General features: G+C 41.1%; 1 protein-coding gene across 1 annotated transcript in view; it reads right to left on the bottom strand.

Moving 5' to 3' along the window:
- The window catches only part of JMY (junction mediating and regulatory protein, p53 cofactor), a 120,028-nt gene that overhangs the window by 31,977 nt on the left and 63,259 nt on the right, over nt 1-24,792 (bottom strand). The window contains exon 5 of the mRNA XM_067568754.1: nt 2,536-2,701. Within this exon, the coding sequence (XP_067424855.1) occupies nt 2,536-2,701 (166 nt within the window). The remainder of the gene's footprint in view (nt 1-2,535; nt 2,702-24,792) is intronic.

The following is a 24,792-nucleotide window of genomic DNA, read 5'->3' as shown; positions in this document are numbered from 1 at the left end:
TATTTGAAAGAAAACTCTTGCAATTTTATTGTGTGTTCCATAAGAAAAACCTAAATGATTATTTTAGACCTTTAAAACATGTCCGTGAGGTTGGTAAGTACTGAATCGCTCTAATAACTGGAACATTAAAAAATATGCAAATTAAAAAATTCCTTTTCTGTTTAGGTCCACAACATTCAGACTTACCAGATAAATTAAAATACTAATCCAGCAGCCAACTATTGTCTGTTGATGACATTCCATCCACCACAAATCCCTCATCAGAGATGAAGCTGCACTTTTTGGGTATATTGTCACTTTAAAAGTCTTATTTAATAATTTACAGAATGTGAATTCAAGTACAGACCTTCTTCTGTTGGTAATGCTAAAAACCACCATCATGGGATTCCCTGTTTACTGTCTCAATAGCTTCCAGAGCAAATTTACAAGTAAAAGAATGTTTTTCCCCCCCCTAAATACCAATCTGGACATTTAAGTTAGGATTCTGAAGTAAAGATGTGTTTCTTCTGGCTTTAGGATTATCACAAAAAGAGTCTCAACCGGAATTTAGTTAATTCTGCTAATGCTGCAAAAATCAGTACAGAATCCAACTCTCTTCCAATGGCACTACAGAGTGAATGCAGCTAACAGAAATAAACAGTAGTTACAAATTACAGTGGTTACTAAAATGTACATAGTACAGATCTAAGAAGGCTGCGACTTTTCTGATCATAACTGTACTTTAAAGGAAGTATGGTTGATGATCCAATAAATAGCATTTTTCTCTCTGAGTCAGTGGTAAACCATGTGTTTAGAGGCCATTGTACTCAGAGATGCAATCTTTCAGGAGATGCAGGATGGTCTTGACCATATGTGGCTATTTAAAAATCCTATGGTATTTTTCACAAGAGTAACTGCACTAGCTCCCTTCTGCTGGATAAGTTCCAAATAGGAGTTTCAGTCTGCCTAACTAAAATTCCCCCATAATTTCAACTGGAATAATGTTCTTCGTTTTCTGTCCTAACTTGTGTGTAGTGTTCCTATATTGTTTTAAAATGCTAACTCCTAATACAGACTTCTGTATTCAATAAAATCAACCAAGCCCTTTAGACTTTTTTGGATAAAATCTTTATATAAAAGTGTATTCAATATTGCAAAATAAGAATATTTTTAAAACTTAAAAAAATTGGAGGCAGCTTAAGCAGTGAGCTATGAAGTATTTTTTGGATTCAGTAATGATCTGAAAAGCTTGCTTAAATGTACTATGAGGAAATGTGACGTACACTGCTCTTACAACAGTTCCTCTGTTTTGGTGGAAAAGTTGGTAATAGTGGAATAATCTCAATATCTAAACTGAATCAAAGTACTGGTGACAATGTACCTCAACTCAGAACTACTTCAAGTAACTCAGTGAACCTTCCAGACCTGAAAGTCAACATAACATCATAGTTTTGCTAATATTAATTTAAAGATTTAACTACTTCTCCCTCCTTCCTCCTCCTTTGTCTCTCTTACTAGATAGGTTCCATTCTGGCTGCATGAAAATAAAATGAAGTGGCATCAGAATCAAAACTAGAATCATATCCTAACCTAAAGCAAAGGTTCTTAATCTGTGGTCTCTGAACATACAGTTTTGTATTGAGCACTTACTCATAGCTTGCACAGAGCAGGCTGGGCTGACTGCTAAATTTCATGAAAAGACAGCTAAAAATGTATTAAGCTCTCTTTCGCTATGGGCTCAATTACAGTAATTGCCATAAGGATGTTATAGGATCACACATGTAAGAGGAGGCAGTCCACACTATTGTGAACGGGAGAAAAGTTCCATGAGATGCTCTCTCAAATGTAACTCACTATAGGAGCACATTTGAAAACTTCTGCTCTAGAGTGACTTTTCTAATGAACACATTTCCTCTGCAAGTTATTTAGCACTGAGCCAGCATACAGAGCTAACATCTGAGAAAATCCAGAAGACTAGGCTGGACACAAATACACAATTTCTCTGCACTATCTCTATGGGTCCATTTTAAATGATTTTTGAGCTACATCAGGTCTAGGGGCCACAGTTTGTGTGTCCCTGATCTAAAGTCTGATACAAGGGCAATATAATGTGCTTCAAAATGTGTCAAAAGCTGAGGCTAGGGGTTTCTGATTTGCATGAAGTCTCCTTGAGAGCCACATACTTCTCAAAATTTCTCAAATGAGTGATTTATGTGTGCAACAACTCCTGTAAGTTAGCTAAACTTGCAGACACAAGAACATTTACGAAATAATTCCTTCCTTTCTAGCCCTAATTTTTCCAGATATTGCATAAGAACTCGGGTATGTGATTCCAACTGAAGTTAAAGAGACAAAGCAATACATAAAGGTATAAAAATTTACCCCCTCCTCCTAATGCAGATTTTAACTGAATTGAATTGTACTTATGTTCAAAGTCCTAAACGTTTACTTATTTAAAGAATGCTAAAATTGTTGATTCTCTTAAGTTTTACAGGAGTTCTAGTACTAGTACTATCTCAGGTAACACAGATTATGCACATTAAATGCATACTGCACCTGATACGAGTCTTTTGATGCTTTCAAGCTGTGCTGTCAGCAGCAGCTCTTCATACTTCAAAATCTCAAACTGCACTTCATACAACTGAAGCTGTAGATCATAATAATCAGCTTCCAACTGGTCCAAATGGGCTATGGCTTCTGTACCACCTTGCAAATTCTGCATCTGAATGAAAGGAAAAAAAGAAAAGTGAGCAATAGATGACTACAAGATCCTAGTAACACAAGAACCAAGATCTAGATACAAATCTTTAGGTTTAAAAAAAATCATGCCAAGAAGTAGTTGTAAGAGGTGACACTTCAGATTATTATAAATACGGTTAAACTGAGTACTGTCAATGCTGTAGGAGAATTTTTGACTATTCTCACAACTTCAGATATAATAGTCAACATATTTTCTGTTTAGCACTAGGAGGTCTATGACATAAGGTTATAGTTTGACTGCCCGTTCTTTCAGGATGAAGTACACTCCGAACTTCCTGTTTCTTCTGTTTCTGTATTTCATGGGTTTTTGTGGTTTTTTTGTAGATAGAGAAATAGAGGTCTAATGTAACTATTCAGTGCTGTGTTGCTTAGATGCAAAAATGTTTTTAAATTGTTAGAGATGTTATATCAACAAAACCTAGAAAACTGAAGTTTAGATTGACAATCTAGATTCATGGGTGGGTTTTTTTTTTTTGTTTTTTTTTTAAAACAAGGATTAGGTATATCTTTTTCTCAGTGATCAACAACTGAGGAATCTTCCAACAAATAAAATATAGATAAATATTTTACTCCATGTTTTCCTCTCTCATACACTATGTGCTAACTTTCCTAGATGCAGATATAAAGCAGCATACTTGCCTAACCATAGGCTTTTGTGCCATTTCTCAGGCCTGCTTTCAAAATCTCAGGACATACAGTGCTGCAGCAATGAACAGAAGAGAGAAGAGGACAATGGATCCTTTTTAATTAGAGAGAAAAATCTACAGTTCTTGAGCCTCACTGCTTTGAGGGTAAAGTAAGAGAATAGAGCATTTTCCTGGTTTAAAACAATTATGTCAATTTTTCTGGTTATATGTCAGAAAGAAACATGTAGGATGACATTTTAGAAAACAGCCAAAATGAAAATTCCAATCTTTTCCATTTCTCATTCTAGGCAAGTATGCATAGCAGCCAGATCCTGTTTGGTTGGAAAGTGGGACTAGGAGTTCAGAACAGCATGTTCAGTTGAAATGGAAGAGAATCTCATCTGTTGCTGCATTTTAAATGAGAATCTATGCTCTGGATTCCTCTGGTCCTCCTTCTGACCTACCAATTAGGGCCAAGGCCAAACCCAAGTTCCTAACAAAAATGGGTCCCTGCAAGCCTCTACGGAGTCTGGATTCCCTCCCAGCTGAGGTAAAAGAGAAACACATTTTAGATTCAGTTGAACACATTTTTCTAGTCTGCCCATTCCCTCTTTCTGAGGAAAAAGGATCCAACTTCTACATTATAAATCTTCAACCAGGAAATGGGGCCATCTAGTGAGAAAATGCAAAACATAAGGTAAAAGCTTTGTTGTTTTTGTTTTTGAATTAAAAACAACATTTTGCTTGCCACTAGATTTCTAAGTTATGGTTAAGGATATGATTTGGTCAGGGAGGTCACAAATTCCGGGATTTTCTGGGACCGTTGTGACTTTTGGGACAGAGCTGGAGCAGCTTTCAGCCCTGGGCCTGCTGCTGCCCAACAGCTAATGGGCCAAGCAGCCATCACCATGGAGCAGCTGATTGGCCAGCCAATCTGAGGCTGAAGCAGCTCTCACTCCCCACAGCTGTTTTTCTCCTCCCCTAGGGTATTTTTTAGTAACAGTCAAAGACAGGTCATGGCCTCTGTGAATTTTTCTTTATTACCCTTAACCTGTCCCTGACTTTTACTAAAAATACCCGTGACAGAATCTTAACCTTACTTATGGTGTCCTCGGGGATTAAAACTACACTCTAACAAAGAGTCAACTATAAACTGGTTTCCTATTTTTTATTTATCTGAAATTAATATTTAAACGGTTTTCTGAATTAATCTAGAAAACTTTGTTTCCACACAAGATTTAAACATGGAGTGGACAAACATGGGAGAGGGACTAGCACTTTGTCAAAAACAGCACTGTGTCACTGGCAACTTGGAAGAAAATGATCATGAACACTTATGGATCAATAGCCTAACAGAGAAAGCAGAAGATGTGATACTGGTTGGTATCCGCTACAGACCACCAGATGACACTAGAAGAGTTTTTCCCAACCTTTTCCAGTCTAAGGTACACTTACTACAATAAAATATTTGTGTGGCGTGCTAAAATTATTAAAAGAAAACTTACTTTTAATGAGAAAAGTGAGCTTGCCTTGATGCCCAGAGTCATTGAATCCTGACAGGAAATGTGGAAAATGCAACTTTGGAGCTCTTGCTCCAACAATCTCAGACAGACACTCTGTTTTTTGATGCAAGGCAGGCTTGAAAAACTTAACTCAAGCAGACACATTGTTGAAAACAGCAAAAGAATGGAGATACCAAGTAATCTCACATTGTGCTATTCATCTGCCACCGTCAACCAGAATGAGTCCAAAAGCATCACCAAACTTTATTTTAAAGTACGGTCCATCCTTAATTTGGAAAGTAGCTCTTGAGCCATTTTTGCAAGATTCTTAGCACTTTCCATTGCGAAGGAATGCCAAGGATCTTAGACACAGACAAAGTCTTCTATGTAGGTTGATGGAAAACATGGGCTGAATTTTTCTTCCAGAACTTTCAAATGGTCAAAAATGATGTTGACCAAAAATACAGCCAGTAGGATCTACCATGTTTGCCAGGGAAACATTTCTGTTGTGACTTTTGCTACTTTTTCATGCCAGAGGGCTAGCTTAGATCTAAACCTATGGAGTTTATCCATGCAAGAGAGAAGATTCTCACTTCTACCTTGCATTTCTGCTCATTTCATTGAGGTGATGGAATACATCAGCCAGGTAAGCAAGTTTTGCACACCATGTGACTTGAGAGATCAAATCTGTATACATGGATTCCTCCAAAGATAAGAACATTTTTAACTCCTCTCTCAGCTCATACAAATGTGAGAGAACTTTTCCATGGGAAAGCCAGTGTATTTCTGTGTACAAAAGTAAACTCTGGTTTTTTGCTCCCATTTCCTCGAGCAGCGATAAAGGCGACATTTTAAAGACCGTGATTTTATTAAGTTCACTATCTTTATTGCTCCATCTAACACTAAAGAAAATTCTTCTGGCAGTGTTTTGGCCATGAGTGCTTCATGGTGCAGGAAACAGTGGGCCACCAGCACGTATGGGTTTTATTCTTTGATCATGCTTACGAACCCCTTCACTTTGCCATTCATAGATGCAGCCCCATCTATGCAAACACTAAGACAATTTTTCCAGTGCCGTTCTCCTTTCTCAAGATAGGCTGTTGTCATCCTGAAAATTTCCTCTCCGGTCATATGACCTGGCAGTTGTTTACAAAATAAAAAATTCTCTTATACTCTCAACATTAATGTACTTGATGTTAGCCAAAGAGTTGAGCATGACCACTGATATCTGTTAATCCATTATGCTGCAATGCAAATTTTCCGCTTGATTTTTTCTTAGAACACCATCTCAATGTCAGCTGACATGTCATCGGTGTGGCAATTATCATATCTGAAAGGGGAACTTTTGTGATTTCACTGACTGCATTATTACTCAAACCATTTCTTTGCATGCTGGTAAAATTAATGTCTCTGTGATTGTGTGTAGTTTTTCTGGCTTCATTACAAGCTCAGCGACTAAGTAACTTGCTTCCAGAGCTGTAAACAGTTATACAGTCTTTCATCATTTGTGCTTGTTTTACACATTCTGATCCTTTAAACACTCAAGAAAATATTTATCCTTGGATGGCAATGGACAGATGTTTGCTTATAAGGTGTCGTTTTAACTTACTCGGCACCACTGCATGATTCAAGAGTTTCTCTTCACACACGAGACATTGCAGAAGAGGGCAAGATGGTTCACCTGTAATCAAAAATCCAAATTGCAAATAACTCAAAGTAGCATCAGCTCACCATTAAGTTCACATTCAGCTTCATCATTGAAAGTAGATGAGGAGGCGCCAGAATCTCTTTTCTTCAAATATTTGTCCATTTTAGATTCTTCAATTAAAAATTCACCACCGTAACTTAATGGTTGATAAGAAAACATGGCTACCACAGGATATCACGTGAACAGTAAGGTCATTTGAGCATACCGTGATATAATGTCTGAATCACGCACATACACTCGGGGAAAAAAAAATCACAAATTGTAATTTGGTTCTGACACTAATTAAAATAACTAGATTTTTCCCCCACCTTGCAAGTGACTTTTTCAAAATTCTATGGCACACAAATTCTATGGTTTGGGAACACTGCACTAGAGAACAGGAAGACCGGTTCCTTAACCACGAATCATGGGGGACTTTGATCTGAGCAACATATATAACAAGTCTCATGATGTCAGTACAAAACATCCCTGGAATTGCTAAATATTACATATGACAGTTTCCTAACTCAAAAAGTGTTGCATTCAACACTGGGAAATTCTATTATTAGAAGTCATCTTGATGACTAAAGAGCAACTGATATCGGAACAAAAAATTTGTCGTAACTTAGGTACAAACAATCATGACTTGATCAAATTAGTTATGTGCAAAAAAAAAAAAAAAAGTCTAAACTAGTAACAGATATATTTGATGCTTTAAAAGGGCCAGTTTCACAAAGCTGAAAACAACTTTGAGCCAAGTAGCTGGGAGAAAGCATTTAAACAGAAAAAATATTAATGATAATTGGAAATTGTTTAAGACTGTTTTACTAAATGCCAAAAAATCACAATTGAGAAAGCTAAAAAAAGGTTAAAAGAAAAATATTCAACCTGGCTTAAGGAGAAGTAAAGGCAGCTAACAAACACACACGAGGAAGTTGATGGTAATGAATATAGAAATTACAGAAAATTGATAAGGAAAGCAAAAGGATGCAAGAAGTCTATTGCCAGCACAGTAAAAGACAATGAGAAGAAGTGTATTAGGAACAAAAAGAATCCTAACAATGGTACTGGTCCATTACTAAATGAAAATAGCGGAATAGGTCAAAATAGGTCAAAAAATGTTTAATTATCTGTATTATAACTGTTGTTCTGCAATATGTGATGCAGACATGCATTCCATGTAGGTGGTATGCATGCCAGCACACCACGCTCAAGAATTTTGCCTAGCAGTAGCCGTTGGGATGGCACTCACGGTCTGTGGCACTAGCCCCTCACCTGACTACATAACCACAGTGCCATCCTCCTTCGCACTGAACATCAAAGTACAGGCTCCGATGCAGAGAGGACCAAGGGTTGTGGAATACGTCTGCATCACATCTCAAACAACAACTGTTTTAATACAGGTAAGTAACAGTTTTTGATTCCTTGATAGATGCAGCTGTATAGTCCATGTAGGTGACTCACAAACAGTACTTGAAGGAGGTGGGGCTCAGAGTCTATTTAAACAAGGACTGCAGGATTGCCTTCCCAAACTTTTCATCTGATCTGGATGCAGTAATAATGGAATAGTAGTCTGTAAACATATGTACAGAGAGCCAAGTGGCAGCCCTGCAAATGTCCAATATAGGAACAGCACTTAGAAACACCATGGACATTGCCAGCGTCCTCATGAAATGACCTTACATCCTTTGAGGAAGCATAGTCTGAGCTACTTCATATGCTGTCATAATACAGGAAGTTATCCACCTGGAGATCATCAGAAGACACTGTTTGCCCCTTCTTTCAGTCTGTATATGAAATGGATGAAATGAAGAACAGAAATGTTTAAAGGTCAAACAAGCATCGGCAGACATCCCATGTGTGAAGATGCTGCTCACCTGGAGTTGAATGAATCTTAGGGAAAAACACTGGTAGATACATAACTTGGTTCAAATACAACTGAGAAACCACTGTAGATAAAAAAACTTTGGGTGCGGTCACAGGGTTACTTTGTCTTTGGAAAATTGTGTGTAAGGAGGCCCTGCCATCTAAGCCTGCAATTCACATATACTCCTTGCAGATGTTATTGCTGCAAGGAAAGCAGTTTTCTGACACAGAAGGGAGAAAGAGGAAGTTGCCAGATGGTCAAACAGAAGTCCCATAAGAAACATTAAGACAAGTTAAGGTCCCACAAAGGAACCATTTCTTTCACCCACCGGAGGAAATAAGAGACTCCTTTCAAAAACCTCACCATCATAGAGTTCAGAAACACTGACTTCCCATGGATGGGCAGATGAAATGCTGAAATTGCCACCAAGATGCCCTCTCTATTAACTAAGTGCAAGACCAGAAGACTGAAGGTGTCTACTCCACAATGTTCTGGATACAAGCCATCTTTGGCTGAATTCCCCAAGCTAATGACCACATTAAGAACTGCTTCCTATTAGCCAAATAGACCCTCTTGTGAAGGGCTTTCTACTATTAAGCAAGATTTGCTGGACCACATACGAACATCATTTCTCCTCATCTAACCACACAATACCCACGCCATGAGATGCAGGAAGCTGAATGCTGGATGCAAAAATCTGACCATCTTACTGTATCAGGAGGGTAGGATGAAAAGGAAGAGATACAGGAGGCCGAACAAACAATGCAAGGTGGTCAAAGAACAAACATGGTCTCGGCCACACTGCAGAAATGAGAACAAGCCTAACATGATCCAATTTCAGCTTGAGAATTACCTGCAGGATGATCAGAATTGGAGGAAAAGCACAAAGGATTGCAGATCACTAGCCCAGCTGAAAAGTCTACTGTCATTTGGCCCAGACTGAGACACGCTAGACAGCAAGACAGATGGCATTTCTTGTTGTCTCTTGTGGTGAACGGGTCGATCATCAGACTGCTCCAAACTGCAAAGACAGACCACAGTACGCTGGGCTTCAGAGACTACCTGTGATTGAGGGAGAAATTTCTGCTGAGGGGATCCTCCAAGTGATTATCAATCCCAGATAAATGACCAGCCATGGAGGTAATGTTTTCACCAATGCAAAACCCTGCCAGGGCCTGATGAACTCCTGACACAGCACATGGGAGTATGCACTCCCCCCCACTCTGTTCACATACTACAGTGCAGTGTTATTTTCAGTAAGCATAAGCACCACCATGGCCCTGATATGATCTTGAAGGGCCATTTGGGCCATTTAGCTGGCTAAATTTGGAACCAGAGGGCTTTGCTTCTTTGTTTTATGCCCCTTTTGGGTTAGTTCATGACAGGAGGACTGCCCAAAGAAATGCTGCAAGCAGTATTGGTGCTGTTGACTATCATCGTGATGTCTGTATAGCTGGAGTATAAACTCTGAAGGAACACAAAATAGCTTGGGAATACTTAAGATAGCAGGGTCTCTGTCTTTTCTGAAAACAAAACCTGACCATCAAAAGGTAAGTTCTCATTGGTCTGCTGCACATCAGGTTAAATGCCCATATTCTACACCATGGGGCTCCCTTCATGGGTCACAACTGATGCCATACTTCTGGCTTAGGTATCCACCACATATAGAGTTGACTGTAACGAAGTCTTGGCTACCATACAGCCTTCAGGAATGAACAACTTAAACTCTTCCCCAGAGGCTTTCTGGCAACTTGTCTGCAAAATTAGACATGGCCACCCAATTAAAAAGTCATATTTAGAGAGCAATGCCTGTTGGCTTGCAATGCACATCTGCAAGGAAGAAGTATAAATCTTCCTTCCCAACAAAGTCATCCTTTTGGACTCTTTGTCCTTGGGCATATATTTATACCTTCTGTCACACCATGTCACTTGCTGCAGTTCCCATAAGAGAGTTCGGGACCAGGTGAGAGCAGAAACCCTCAAAACCCTGCATGGGGATGAAGTATTCTTCTCTGCCTGGTTTGAGGTGGGAGGCAACAAAGCAGTAATATTTTAGAGGGCCTTTTCATGCACCAAGAGAGCTTCATTAAATGGGAGGGCTACCCTTCCTGGAGCCAATGGTTGGAGAATATCCAGCAGCTAATGCATATTCTGCAGAAATTCATTCTGGATGCCAAAGGAGATCTTGATATGTTTTGAAGTTCTGAGCACTGAGTGAGAGGAGCAGCCTGGTAGAGTCGCCCAGAGAAGACAAAGCAGCGGTTTGCTGAGCCAACGGATCCTGTTCTTGAACAGGATCCAGTCAGGATAGTTACGGGAGACCCAGAGGGAAAAAAGTGTTATTCAACTTTTGTAACTGTTGTTCTTCAAGATAGGTTGTACATGACCATTCAATTCTTGGGTGTGCACACACCCTGCACACAATTGCCGGAAATTTTCTCCTCGGCTATATCTGTCAGAGTGGTTTGAACATCCTCTGCTGCTGTGCACCACTGGCATTAGTATAAAGGACCCAGCTGACCCTGGGCACCCTTAGGTCCTTCTTTCCAGAACCTCAGTGTAGAGGGGTAGGAAGGCAAGTTGTGGAATGGACAAGTGCAACACATCTCAAAGAACAGTTATGAAAGTTTAATAATAATGCTTTTCTTCGAGTGATTGCACATGTGCATTCCGCTCTTGGTGATTCCCAAGAAGTGAGGGACCTGAGTCCACAGACTGCAGTACAGCTCCACCAAATCTGTCATCATCTCTAGAGTATTGAGTGATGGTGTAAATGGGACGAAAAAGTGCGCACCGATGACCAGATTGCTGCTTCATAAATCTCTTAGACAGAGATCTGCGCTCAGAATGCTGTTGAGGATGTTTGCAATCCTGGGGAGTTTGCAGTCAGCTTGTCTGTTGGTGAACACCTCCTAGATCATAACAACCACTGATAGAGAAAGTCATCTATGACTAAATTCTTTGTGAAGAGATTGGAAGGCTTTTCATTCTGTCTGCTATAGCCATGAACAGTTGGATGGACTGCCAAAACAGTTTGGTCCTAAGAAGAACACCAGTGCTTGTCTAACATCCAATGTGCGTAGCCGTTGTTTCTCCCTATTAGTGTGTGGTTTGGGGTTTAAAAAAAAAAAAAAAAAAAAGAGGTAAGTATGTTGATTAATTGTTATGAAAATCTGTAACTACTATAGAGAAAAAACTTGAATGATGGTGTAAGTATGTCTTATCTTTAAAGAAGACTGTATATGATGGTTCAGAAGTGAGGGCACCCAATTCAGAGACCCTTCCAGCAGAAGTGATAGCAATTAGGAAAACCACCTTCCAGGAGAGGTGTAGTAAGGAGCACATTGCTAAAAGGTTCAAATGGTGGTCCAATAAGTCCAAACAAGACCGAGTTAAAGTCCCACGGGGGAACGGGCTCCCTTAAATGAAGGTACAACCTTTCCAAACCTTTAAGGAATCTGATTGTCATGTCATTAGAAAAAACAGTTATCTACATGAGGGTGGAAAGCTGATACTGCTGCCAGGTGAATCTTGACAGAGGAAACTGCTAAGCCTTGCTATTTCAGATGCAGCAGATACTCAAGTACATGTTGGATGGACAAATGCATCAGCAAAGTGCTTGTTTGACAAGCCCAGATAGAGAACCACTACCATTTTGACAAGTAGGCGGCCCTGGTGGAGGGCTTTCTACTACTTAAGAAGATCTGGCATACTTGCTCCAAGCAAGTCTATTCTCTGGGAGTTATCCATGAAGCTTCCAGGCCATTAGGTGAAGGGACTGCAAGTTCAGATAGAGCAACTGACCATGTCTTGGGAGATCAGATCCAGGTGCAGTGGAAGTGAGATTAGAGAGGTCACTGAGAGGCCGAGTAGAATGGAGGAACTAATGTTGGCAGGGCCACTTTGGGACTATACTGACATGGTCCTGCTTGATCTTTAGTAGCATTCTGTAAGAGTGGGACTGGGGGAGGAGAGGAAGCGTAGTAAAGCTTTTCTGTCCATGGTAGCAGGAAGGCATGATTGAGCCCAGACTGTAGTCTTGCAGGGAGTAGAATTGTTGACAATTTCTGTTGAATTTATTTGCAAATAGGTCAATCTGGGGTGTCACTCTCTGATGGAAAATGCATCTGGTTACATCCAGGCAAAGAGACCATTGATGGTGACTAGAAATGACTTACTCAGGTGGTCTGCTAGCTTGTTCTTCACCTCTGGAAAGTAAGAGGCCTCACAGTTGATTGAATGAGCTATACAAAAATTCTTACAGGTAAACTGCTTCACAAAGGAGGGATGAGCAAGCTCCTCCTTGCCTGCTGATGTAAAACAGCTTTCGTTTTGTCTATAAGAACAAACGGGTTTTCCCCCCTCTGATATGAAGTAGGAAAACCTGACAGGCAAGATGAATAGCCCTGAGTTCTCTGATGTTCTCTGACGTTGATATGAAAAGACAGCTCCCTCGAGAACCAAAGACCCTGAATCTAGAGAGGCTCCAGATGGGCTCCCCATCCTATTAGCCAACTCATTTGAGACCAGAATCACTGACGGCTGAGAAAGAGAATACCTGAACAAATGTTGAGAATATCCAATCACTAATTCAGCAAAATCAGAATCTGACAGTATCGTGAGCACAGTGCCCTGATGAAGATGACTTGACAAGTACACGGAGGCCAGCTATGTCTGAAGGGGCCCGAGTGCAGCCTCGCATGTTGTACTACATATGTGCATGAGGCCATGTGTTCTAGTTTTGGGCTGTTGTAATTATATGAAACTTGAGATCTAGTCACTAGAGACTGAATAGATTGGAATCTAGACTCTGGGAGAAATGCTTTAGCCTGGGTAGAGCCAAATACCACCCCTATAAACTCTATCCTCTCCATTGGGCAAAGGGTAGACTTGTATGCATTTGATCAATAGGCTAGGACCTTGAATGTTGACTGAATGAGTTGAACACTGAACTTAGCCTGAGCACTGGATGAGTCCTGAACTAGCAATCATCCAGATAAGGGTAGATGTACACTCCTATTCTCCTCAAGAAAACTGCTACCAGGGCCATACATTTTGTGAACACCCAAAAAGCTGCAGACAGGCAAACAGAAGCACAGTGAATTGGGAATGTGAGCGCTTCACTATGAACCTGAAGAACCTTGACTTTAGCAAAGCTTTTGATACTGTCTCTCACAGTGTTCTTATCAGCAAGTTAAAGAAGTATGGGTTGGATGAATGGACTATAAAATGGATAGAGAACTGGCTAGAGCATAGGGCTCAACGAGTAGTGATCAATGGCTCCATGTCTAGCTGGCAACCGGTCACCAGCGGAGTGCCCCAGGGGTCGGTCCTGGGGCCGGTTTTGTTCAACATCTTCATTAATGATCTGGAAGATGGGGTAGACTGCACCCTCAGCAAGTTTGCGGATGACACTAAGCTGGGGGGAGTAGTAGATACCCTGGAAGGTAGGGATAGGATACAGAAGGACCTAAACAAACTGGAGGATTGGGCCAAAAGAAATCTAATGAGGTTCAACAAAGAAAAGTGCAGAGTCCTCCACTTAGGAAGGAAGAATCCCATGCACAGCTAGACTGGGGACCGACGAGCTAGGCAGCAGTTCTGCAGAAAAGGACCTGGAGGTAACAGTGGATAAAAAGCTGGATATGAGTCAGCAGTGTGCCCTGGTTGTCAAGAAGGCTAATAACATATTGGGCTGCATTAGGAGGAGTGTTGCCAGCAGGTCACGTGAAGTGATTAGTCCCCTCTATTCGGCATTGGTAAGGCCCCATTTAGAGTATTGTGTCCAGTTTTGGGCCCCCCACTACAAAAAGGATGTAGACAAGTTGGAGAGAGTACAGCGGAGGGCAACAAAAATGATTAGGGGGCTGGAGCACAGGACTTATGAGCAGAGGCTAAGGAAACTGGGCTTGTTTAGTTTGCAAAAGAGAAGAATGAGGGGGGATTTGATAGCAGCCTTTAACTACCTGAAAGGGGGTTCCAGGGAGGATGGAGCTAGGCTGTTCTCAGTGGTGGCAGATGACAGAACAAGGCGCAACGGTCTCAAGTTGCAGTGTGGGAGGTCTAGTTTGGACATTAGGAAAAAGTTTTTCACTAGGAGGGTGGTGAAGCACTGGAATGGGTTACCTAGGGAGGTGGTGGAATCTCCATCTTTAGAGGTTTTTAAGCTGAGGCTTGACAAAGCCCTGGCTGGGATGATATAGCTGAGGTTAGTCCTGCTTTGAGCAGGGGGTTGGACTAGATGACCTCTGAGGTCCCTTCCAACTCTAATATTCTATGATTCTAACCTTCTGTGCCCTGGATTTACTGACACGTGAATGTAAGCATCTCTTAAATCGACAGCGACGTACCAGTCTCTAGAGAGGGATGAATGGATGCCAAGGTGACCATGCAAAACTATCTTTTTAAGATAATTGTTGAGCTGATATAAGTCTAAAATAGATCTGAGATCTCCCTTTGCTTCTGGGATAAGGAAATAATGGAAAGAGAAACCCTTCCCTCTTCAGTTCTGGGGAACCTCCTCTACGACTCCCACCTGAAGGAGAGATTGAACCTCCTGGACCAGAAGTTCTTTATGAGAAGGATCTTTAAAGAGGGACATGGAGGGCGGGACAGAAACAAACTGGAGGGTGTATCCCACTTCTACAGTGCTGAACACACAATGGTTCACGGTAATACAGGACCAAGCATTGAGGAAATGGGGAAAGATGGTGCACAAACAAAGGAAAAGCGTCTGGAGTTCTGGGAACTGGCACTGTGTCCTCAAGCATCCCATCAAAAGGCCTGTTTAATACCCCCTAGATCTGTAGGTGGGGCAGGCATTGATACAAAGGTAGAAGGCGAGGGTGACCTATGTCTATAACCTCTATTCTTTTTTCTTTGCAGGTCCTGTTGGACAGCCAGAGCAGAATATCAGAGGGATTGCTGAGGCCGGAAGTGCTTCCTGGCAGGGCTGAGTTGTACGATCCTAAGGACTTGAAGGCTGTCCTTGAGTCCTTTAACTCACAGAACTTAGAACCAGTCTGCTTCGAAAAGAATGAGGATCCCGCAAAGGGCAGGTCCTGAACAGTCTGTTGGACCTCCTGTGGGAGCCCAGAGGACTGCAACTAGGAGCTCCTACGTGTGGCCACTACTGAAGCCATGGACCTGGCAGCCAAGTCAGTCACATCCAAAGCAACTTGCAGCACAGCCCTTGCCACCAATTTTCCCCTCATTCACTAGCATGGAGAACTCCTGCCTAGCATTATCTGGTTGCATGTTTTTAAATTTTAGCATGGAGTCCCAAACATTAAAATCATACTTGCCCAAAAGTGTATTCTGGTTTGCTATCCTGAGTTGCAACCTTATAGTAGAATAAACTTTCCTACTAAAAAGGTGCAGCATTCCCCTCTGCAATCTGGATTGGTGAATTGCTGTGTCACCTCAATCCCTCAACTCCTGGAGCCCGTCTTACCTTGCCCCGCTGTGTGAACCCCCATTCTTGGGTCAGCCAATGCACAGCCTATGGCAAGCAAGCTGCTGTCAACTACGTGCGCCTTTCTGGCCAGCCACTCTTGGGATCATGCACTGGTATGACCCAAGCCAACACCACCAGTCCCAGATGCAACCCTAGAAATTTCCGTTTTACAATATTCAGTGCTGCCAATTGCATACTGCAGGCTCATTGGTTCATCAATTTATCAAAGAAATTATTATGCACCAGCCTTGTCACTTCAAATTGAGTCTTAACACACCTTAAACCATATGCACTGCTATATATAAAACAAACAAATTTATTAAGTACAGAAAGATTTTAAGTGATTATAAATCACAGGAAAGCAGGTCAGATTTGATAAAAAGTAAATAAAAGGCAAATCACATTCTAAACTAAGCTTAACATTTTCAGCAACTTTACACTTTTACATGATTCTCACCACAGGCTGGCTGGTCTGCTTCCAGCCAGGCCCTCCCCCTGTGATCAGCGTTTCTGTTGCTTGGTGGTGTTTGCAGATAGAGGTGGGGGTGGGAGAGAGAGAGAGAGAGAGAGAGAGAGAGTGCAAAATATCTCTCCTTTTTATCATGTTCCTTCGCCCCCCTCTGGGGCCTCTCCCCCACCCCACCCCATTCACGGTCAGGTGACAAACAATGTCCTTGTATGGCTTCCTCCATACTTGACTCAGTGAGTATTCCCTTATCAATGCATAGGTTAGTCCATTATTCCTGGAAAAGCTGGTTTGTTTTATGCATGCCTTAGTGAAGCATGAACTGCTCTTCAGCTCTCTAGAGTTTTGCCGAGATCTGACTCAAGCCATGACACATATTTGGGAATATTACATAGCAAAGCCTCATAACTACACACATGACATTGCAACAAACATATCACTATAACAATAATGTTCATTGTGCCATGAGCATACCAGAAACATCTTATGAGACACACTTTGCATTAAATACACAATTACACTATAAGGGTGAGCATGAATGATACACAATCACACCATACATGGGGATGCAGTGTGTCACAACAGGCCTAAGTTTTTTCTTTTAATGTCTTTTGATTTTGGAGTTGAGCTCCAATGCCCCTGCCTTTCCCTTTCATTGGCAGCAGATACTATCGGGGACCACAGGGTGATGGTAGAACAGGAATGCATAATTTTGGGTGGGTACATAATTCTTGTGTTTGGCCCTTTTAGAAGTGGGAAAAAGGGATGCAGGGGTCTGCTACAGCCCATTAACTAGTACCTTAATGGCCTTATTGAGTGGCAGGACTTCTCTGGAAGGGCCTGCAATGGCTAAAATATTGAACAGGTGATTAGAGGATTATTTTACTTCTTCCACCTGCTTTCCCAGACTTAGGGCAACCCGCTTTAACAATTCTTGTGTCATCTGGGAGAGGCGACATGCCCCCTCCTAAGTCTATCTCATCAGAGGAGGAGGAAGAGGAAACCAGCACTAGCAGTGCTTGCTCTTCCTCCATTTCTTGATCGGCAAGGTCCTGTTGAGCCAGCTCTTTATGTCTGGTACCAGGCTCATTACTGAGTCAGGAACAGGTGCTGCCCAGTGGGGTAGATGCCACATGCCTTTCCAAGGTCATCAAATAGGAGTGCCTGGAACATTATCTGGAAATGGAGAAAGCCCCGCAAATTCCAAAAAGACCAATGAACACGTGTAGGTCCCCAGTGACCTCTTGGCCAACAAGCGATGGTACTCCTGTGACAGAATCCATGGAAGGATGGAAGTTTCTGGAGGAGGGGTATCAAAAGCAGCTCCAAGGGTGGGAAACGTAGGACCTGATCTCCAATTTGGAAGAAGACTCTCCTTCCGCTGACCACAGAGGCACAGATCCAGATGGTACCAGTAATCAGTTGCAAGGCGGAGAGGCCTGAAGAGAAGCAAGCATCATGGATTTTTCCTCTAACGGTACCAAAGGGTGAGACGTCAGAGTACATGAGGCTGGCATGGTACTGAGCGCCGTAGTGATGCTGCTTGGTCTCCTGTATCCGATAGCATCAACTCTTGCACTGCTAGTGATATTGACACCAACAGGGTCAGGAGGTCGCTGGCGGCCACAAACATCTCTGGGGTGGTTGGTATGGAGAGAGTGTCAGTATGGTGCAGTGCCACAGATGTGGAAGGAACTACTTCTGGCTCCAGATTTGATGGAAACTGCCTACACACCAGAGTCAACAATGCACTCTTCTGTGGTACCAAAGCAGAGGTACCAAAGCTTAAACTGCACTCTATCCTTAACCCCATGCCTAGCAGATTAAGTGCCAAAGATCTCCCTCTTTCTGCAGTCTGCTTCTTATGCTTCTTCTTCAACACTGGGGATGGTGAATGGTGTTGGGACTCAAGCACAGGAGGAGGCACACTCCTTACTGACTCCAAGGCACTCAGTGCCAAATCTAACAGACTTGGCTCAGGTGGAGACTGCCTCCGTGAGTAGAAACTTTAGTCTCACTTCATGATCTTTCCTTGCATGAGGCTTAAAAGTTTCTGCAAATTTGGAAATGCTTCCCAATATGAGCTTCCTCAAGGCACTTCAAGCAACTTGAGTGTGGGTTGCTCATGGGTATAGTCTTACTGCAAGAACTCCGGTCTTGGAGCCCAGTGACCAAGGCATCCCTCGGCACTGGGAATCAACCAAAACCCTCAGGTGGAGTAAAAACCTAGGTAACTAAACAAACACTAAACTATTTACAATAAAATACAAGAGAACACAGTCCAATGAGAGTACTTGCAAAAGCAAGATGAACAGTTCCAGCAACCATCACGGCCCAATGGGTACCACTGGGAGAAAATTTTCTGGCAACTGTACATAGGGCACACACGGCCAAAAGTGGAATGCTGCGGTGATTCAGGATGGGAGACAGCAATGGGACTGGCGATCTTGCTCTGGACTGGATCAAAGAATGGGACCTCAAAGATCAAGGAGCATCTCAAGGATTCCAAGGAGGCCACTGGACAAATGGATATGGCATTGGTGGAGAGTAGGCTCCGACCCAAGATCCCCTGTCCTGTCAGCACGAACAATGCCAATCCTAGTACCAATGGTGATTCAAGGAGAGTATCTGGTGCCTATTGGGCAACAATGAAGCGGATGACCCTGATCTGGATCTTGAGGAATCCCAGAAATTCTCTGGTGACAATGGGGGAGCCAGCTCTGACTGAGTGAATAGACGGCTCTGCTCAATTCCACGTGCCAGAAAGAGAACAGTGCCAGTCAGCACTCCTCTTAAAAGATGAGGAAGAGTCTCCCCAAGCCCTGAAGCAGTCCCAATTAGTCTCCTGGGACATCTTCACTGCACCAGAAGAAGAGTAATGCCTTTTCTTTCTCTTTGGGGAAACAGCAGGATCCAAATGTGAAGCAGCATCACTTGCCAGTTCTGAACACAACCGCTAATCAGAAAAGGGCCTCGGTGCCAAAACTGGCCTTACTGCCTGCTCCAGAAGGTGTTGCTTTAGCCATAAGTCTCTCAAACGACTTACAAATGGAGCACCATTCTTTAATGTGTCCCTCTCCAAGACACAACAAGCACCTCATATGGGGATCATTACTGGGGACGGCCCTCCCACACAACAGACAATGCTTGAACCCTATTAAGGGCAACACACACAGCACCCAGCTACTATAATTAACCCTATATTAACACTAAACTAAATCTAAGGCACTAACAACTATTATCTAGAGGAAAAAACCCTCAGAAAACAGAGTGAAAATGTAAGGTGGAAACACCATACCAACCTCCAACTCCAATCGGAGTATTGAAAAAGGAACTAAAGTGGGTCGAGGCAACACTGCTCTCATATAAAGCAGGGGAGGGGCTAGGGCCACAGGGCATGAGTGCAACCCATGGGTACTGCCAAGCAAAATTCTCCGGCTTCCATGCCTTGGGTGCGCACACACCTACACGGAATTCCCAGGGTGATGCTGTGGCCAAAGGGGCTAAAATGATCCTTGGGGAAACAAGGGAATCTTGAGTAGGATTAAAGGACTGGAAAACAAGCCTTGTAGCGATAGATACAAGGAGCCCAACCTGTTTAGTTTAACAAAGAAAAGAATAGAGGTGACTTGATCAGAGAGTCTGTAAGTACCTACATGGGAAGCAGAACATTGATAACGGGCTCTTCAATCTAGCAAAGGTAAAACAAGATCCAACAACTGGAAGCTGAAGCTAGACAAATTCAGACTAGAAATAAGGCACACATTTTTAATAGAGAGTAATTAATCATTAGAACAATTTAAGGGTTGTGGTAAATTCGGTATCACTGGAGATTCTTAAATCAAGACTAGATGTTTTTCTGAAAGATATGCTCTAGTTCAAAGAATTAATTCAGGGAAGTCCTGTGACCTATGCTACACAAGAGGTCAGACCAGATAATCACAGTGGTCCCTTCTGGCCTTATAATCTATGTTATTTACCTGTAACACCATCTCACTGCTAATCAAGTATTCAGATTCGTATTATTAAACAATATAATATTTAACTTTAAACATTTTTACTGTATATTTACTGAATAAATTTGTGTGTGTTTAATCAGCAGTCTGACATGACTGGAGCATCTCGTAGAGAAATAAGGTTCTACAAGTTGATACTGTAGTAAAACACTGCAACTGCAAATATGAACTTTGTAATTTGCATAACACAGTAACACCAAGACACATTATGTTAGTCTATTACTGGGCATCCACATTAAGTTCCTGACTGTGACCAACAGAACAAGTGGAACATTGATGGCACATTCAGAGTATTTTACAAGCTATTAATAGTTTGAAACAAGACAACAGGCTTGATTCTTCCCTAAAAATAGGGGGGAGGTATAAAACACAGAAATACTGTTCGCCAGACAGTGTAGCATTTAGAAGTGATTTCTCATTGTAAAAGGAAAGCTCTATAGCAAAAGTGTCACTGTTGCACCAAACCTGTTCTGTATCATTCAAATTTCCAGCATACCAGGGACCTTATACTGTGCAAGTCTCTGAGAAAGGAACTTAGCCAGACATGTATCCAAAGTATATTTTTCCTTTAAACTGTTTATATTAAAAGTTAATACAAGGCATTCAATGATTATCTAGAGTGATAAAATTAGCACTAAACTTCCATCATGTTAAGAAAAAAATCAGTATTGTTAAAATTACATAGTATTTTATAGCAACTAAAGAGTAATTTGACAGTTCTCAAGATCTGAGTTGCCCACCAATTTGGAATATTTACTGACTGATGGCATCCATGAATGGTAATGTATGTGTAAAATCACATGATGGTTAACAGTGAAAGAAACAGGAACCGTCTGGAGTGAGAAAAGAATGAGAAGATTCATGTTTAGACATTCGACACACTCCAGCAATCTGGGTTCAACTTCCTGCTCTGCCATCAATGTCCTGCATTAATTTAGGCAAATCACTTAATCTCTCCGGCCCCAATTCAATAAACCCTTAAGCGCATGCTAAACCTTAAGCACTTGAATAATCTCACCTCTATTCAGCAAAGCATTGAAACAGGAATTTAAAGTTAAGCATATGCAAGAGAGAATAAACTTTAACATTGATGTATCTGAGGCTATGGCTACACTGACAGCAGCAAAGTCGCTGCCATCAGATCGATTTCTCTGGATCAACTGAGTGGTCAGTGAAGACCTGCTCAATCGATCCAGAAATTGATGTACTAAGATCACCTTCACAAGTGGCATAGCTGCGTTGACGGGAATGCGGTGTAGACAGTGCACAGAAGAGAAGCAGAGAAGTCAACAAGAGTTACACAAGTTATTTGCGTAGCTTGTGTAACTCCCGTTGACTGCCGCCGAATCTCGGAGGTAAGTGTAGACAGGGTCTGAGAAATATTGTCTGTATACTGACAAAATGCTCATATTGTTACTGCTAATGATGGATTTCACACCTAAGTGAAACAGACAAAGCTGTGTGGTGGCAAGGCTACTGGATACAAAACCACACAAGTGTTGCTTGGATGCAAGACTTTTCCAGATTAAGTAATACACAACAATTATAATCTTTGTCCTGGCTAACTAGGCTTTCCTGAGGTTATAGTCATGATTTATTTTGCTTCATTTAGATTCTCACTCTCTACATCAAAAAACCACTGTCAACATAATTCGATCAGTGACTGTTTTGGGGGACAGTCATGATCAGGACCTTCCAGAAAGCAGGAAAACAAAACTCAGGCCTCATATGAAAATGTGATGAGAGTCTGAGCCCTTGGTCAATGGTGCAGGCATAAAGGCTCATTCTCAAAAGATGTACGTTGTGGTCGGACACGGCACTGGGTGAGCCTAAAGACCAGGAGCAGATCTCTAGCCTTTGGAGTTCTCTGGTAACAGTTCTATATGGTAGGAAATTTTAAAACTTTTTTTTTTAATTAAAAATCTAAAAGGTGACTGAAAAGACCAGTCTTCTACAGATAAGTCAAGTTCCCCCTCCCATCCAGCATCTTGATGGGCATGAAAAGACAAACAGCATCCCCCATCAGCCAGGATGAGGGGGAAAAAAGGTAATGATTTTGCTTTCATGTGATGCTGTGTTAATACTGCGTTGTTATGACATCACATGATGTAATGTTATTACAGATTGCAAAGCAATTTCAGGATGCCAGCTGTTGACAAAGTGGCTCTCCAGCTGTTAAGAAGTTTGCTCAGCACTATACAAAACAGTAAAATCCTGCTGCAAGTCATCACTTTGCCAAGCTATCCTTTTTCAACTCTTCAATTTTTTCTAATAGATCAGTTTATTTCAGACCCTTAAATATTTTTGTGAACATGCTAGATATTTTATGTCTAAATCACTGAAGAAACAATTTGGCTAAAATATTTGCATGGAGAAGACGGCGGTTGGCTTGGTTGCTGTAGTTTTTTAATTTAGAATGAAGTGTTTTCAAGTGAAAGATTGATGAGAAGAGTCTTGAACTTGCTTGTTCTTGCCATAAACAGATGCAGGATGAGTCACAATGAGACAGGGTAATAGTCTGAACTCAAAGACTTAGAAAGTTTAGTTTTTGCTGTGGTAATAAACACATGATAAACTTCCTATTCTTAAAGATTATTTTCAAAGTCTCAGTTATTCTCTGGGAAAACAAATTAAATTAATAAAGAAATAAGACCTACATTATCTTCTAATTACTGTAACTTTCAAAGAGGTTATTTGGGGTTTTTTCACCAACTATTAAAAGCAAAGTGGGTTATCGCTGTTAATGAGTATTTCCCTATTCATTTGTTATTGCATAATTATAAATCTAACTGTTACCACTAGCTGTGTTAATATTGACCATCGGTACATTCTCTTCAGGTACTTGACACTTAGGGTTTCTTTTTAATCATTAGGTATAGAAAAATGCCTGTCTGCAGCAAGAGATCTACACAGAAGATATATTACAAGATTTTTTAAAAAGACCATCTCTGTTGCTATCACCTTTTTATTTGCATGTTTTTGGAGGGAGGAGGGCAGAAGTTTCTAAAGCCATTCTTATGCATGCTAGTAAAAATGGACACCTCAGTCCTACAGCATCTCTCTATTTCTACTAGAATATACACATTACACATCTTTAATACACAAATGTGTAGAGATGTAATATAAGGCAAGCACAATAGACTATTTTGTTTGTGAAGATCACCATCTCATTCCACCACTTACCAAATATTCAAACATCCCAAAAAAGTTTCAAGCTCCAATTTAAGATTACAGTTTCAGACCAGTGTGTTATAACAGCATGCAATTTATGATCACATGTGGTACAAACAACTACCTTTAAAATAAAATTTAAACAGCATTCATCAGAAATTTCAGCAAATCTACATTAAATGAAATGCAGGTTCCATTTTAATGGAGATTGTATATACTTTCACAGCTAACTAATAGGGGTCGGAATTTTCAAAAGAGCCTGTGAGTTAATTTGCCAATTAAAAAAAGTTAAAACACGAAGGAAAGGAAAGATGTTAAAATATGTATGGTGAGCAATCATGGTGAAACATACTTCTCAGGAAAACCTTATATCAAAGGATTATATTGTACCTTTATTGTTACCCCATTGTCTCCTGGACAGTTGATTTAATTGTCAGGAATGCTTATAACATTACAGGAAATGTAAGCTATCATGCCCTTGCAGCTTAACTGTCTTTTTATTATCGTCCTTTTTCCCCGCAAAAAAGAAGACTAAAGGAACAATATGTATTCTCCACTTTTAATGGAACAAATCCCCAATGGAAGTCACATTCCTCCCTATGGTCCCAATTCAGGAAAGCATACCTATTCAGGAAAGGGACTTAAGCAATGCTTAAGTCCCACTGCAGTCAATGGAAGTAAGCACATCCGTAAATGACTTCCTGACTGTGCCCCATGCAAAGAAAAAGGAGAGCAGCTTTGGGATAGGTAAAAATGACTTGGAAACAAAAATTCTCTTTTAAATTGTTAATAATATAATGCAATGTTTTCTATAGATGTCTTGTAATAGCTTTATAAATAAACTATTTACACAGCAGGTTGAGTCTAAGGAATTCAGCAGTACAGTAATAAGGAAAAGGTATGCAATGAGGCACTGGTTGAAACGCATTGACCAATCACACTTCCATGTAACCATGGAATTTTATATATTTAAAGACTTACAAAGGGAGCACTCACTGTGAATACATTTCTGTTTGTCATCATGACGACATGAGTTGGCCACCAGTCCACAAAATGGAATCTGGTCTACCTTTGAGGACATTTACAAAGTTCCTCTCAAACAAGACATGAGCACAAGAACCACAGATGGAATTTAAGAGGTACAAAGGGGTAAACAGAAATTTAGTTATATAAAGATGTGGCTGTTCTTACAGACCACAACAGAAAAAAGTTACATTTTAACTATTATGTGAAACAAAAAAAAAAAAAACAAGACTAACTTG

The sequence above is a fragment of the Emydura macquarii genome, unplaced genomic scaffold, assembly GCF_026122565.2.
Source record: "Emydura macquarii macquarii isolate MOO-44397 ecotype Brisbane River unplaced genomic scaffold, CSIRO-AGI_Emac_v2 contig_2897, whole genome shotgun sequence".
In the NCBI taxonomy this organism is placed as follows: domain Eukaryota; kingdom Metazoa; phylum Chordata; order Testudines; family Chelidae; genus Emydura; species Emydura macquarii.
The sequence above is the reverse complement of the archived record's forward strand: the minus strand, read 5'-3'. Positions and strand labels throughout refer to the sequence as shown.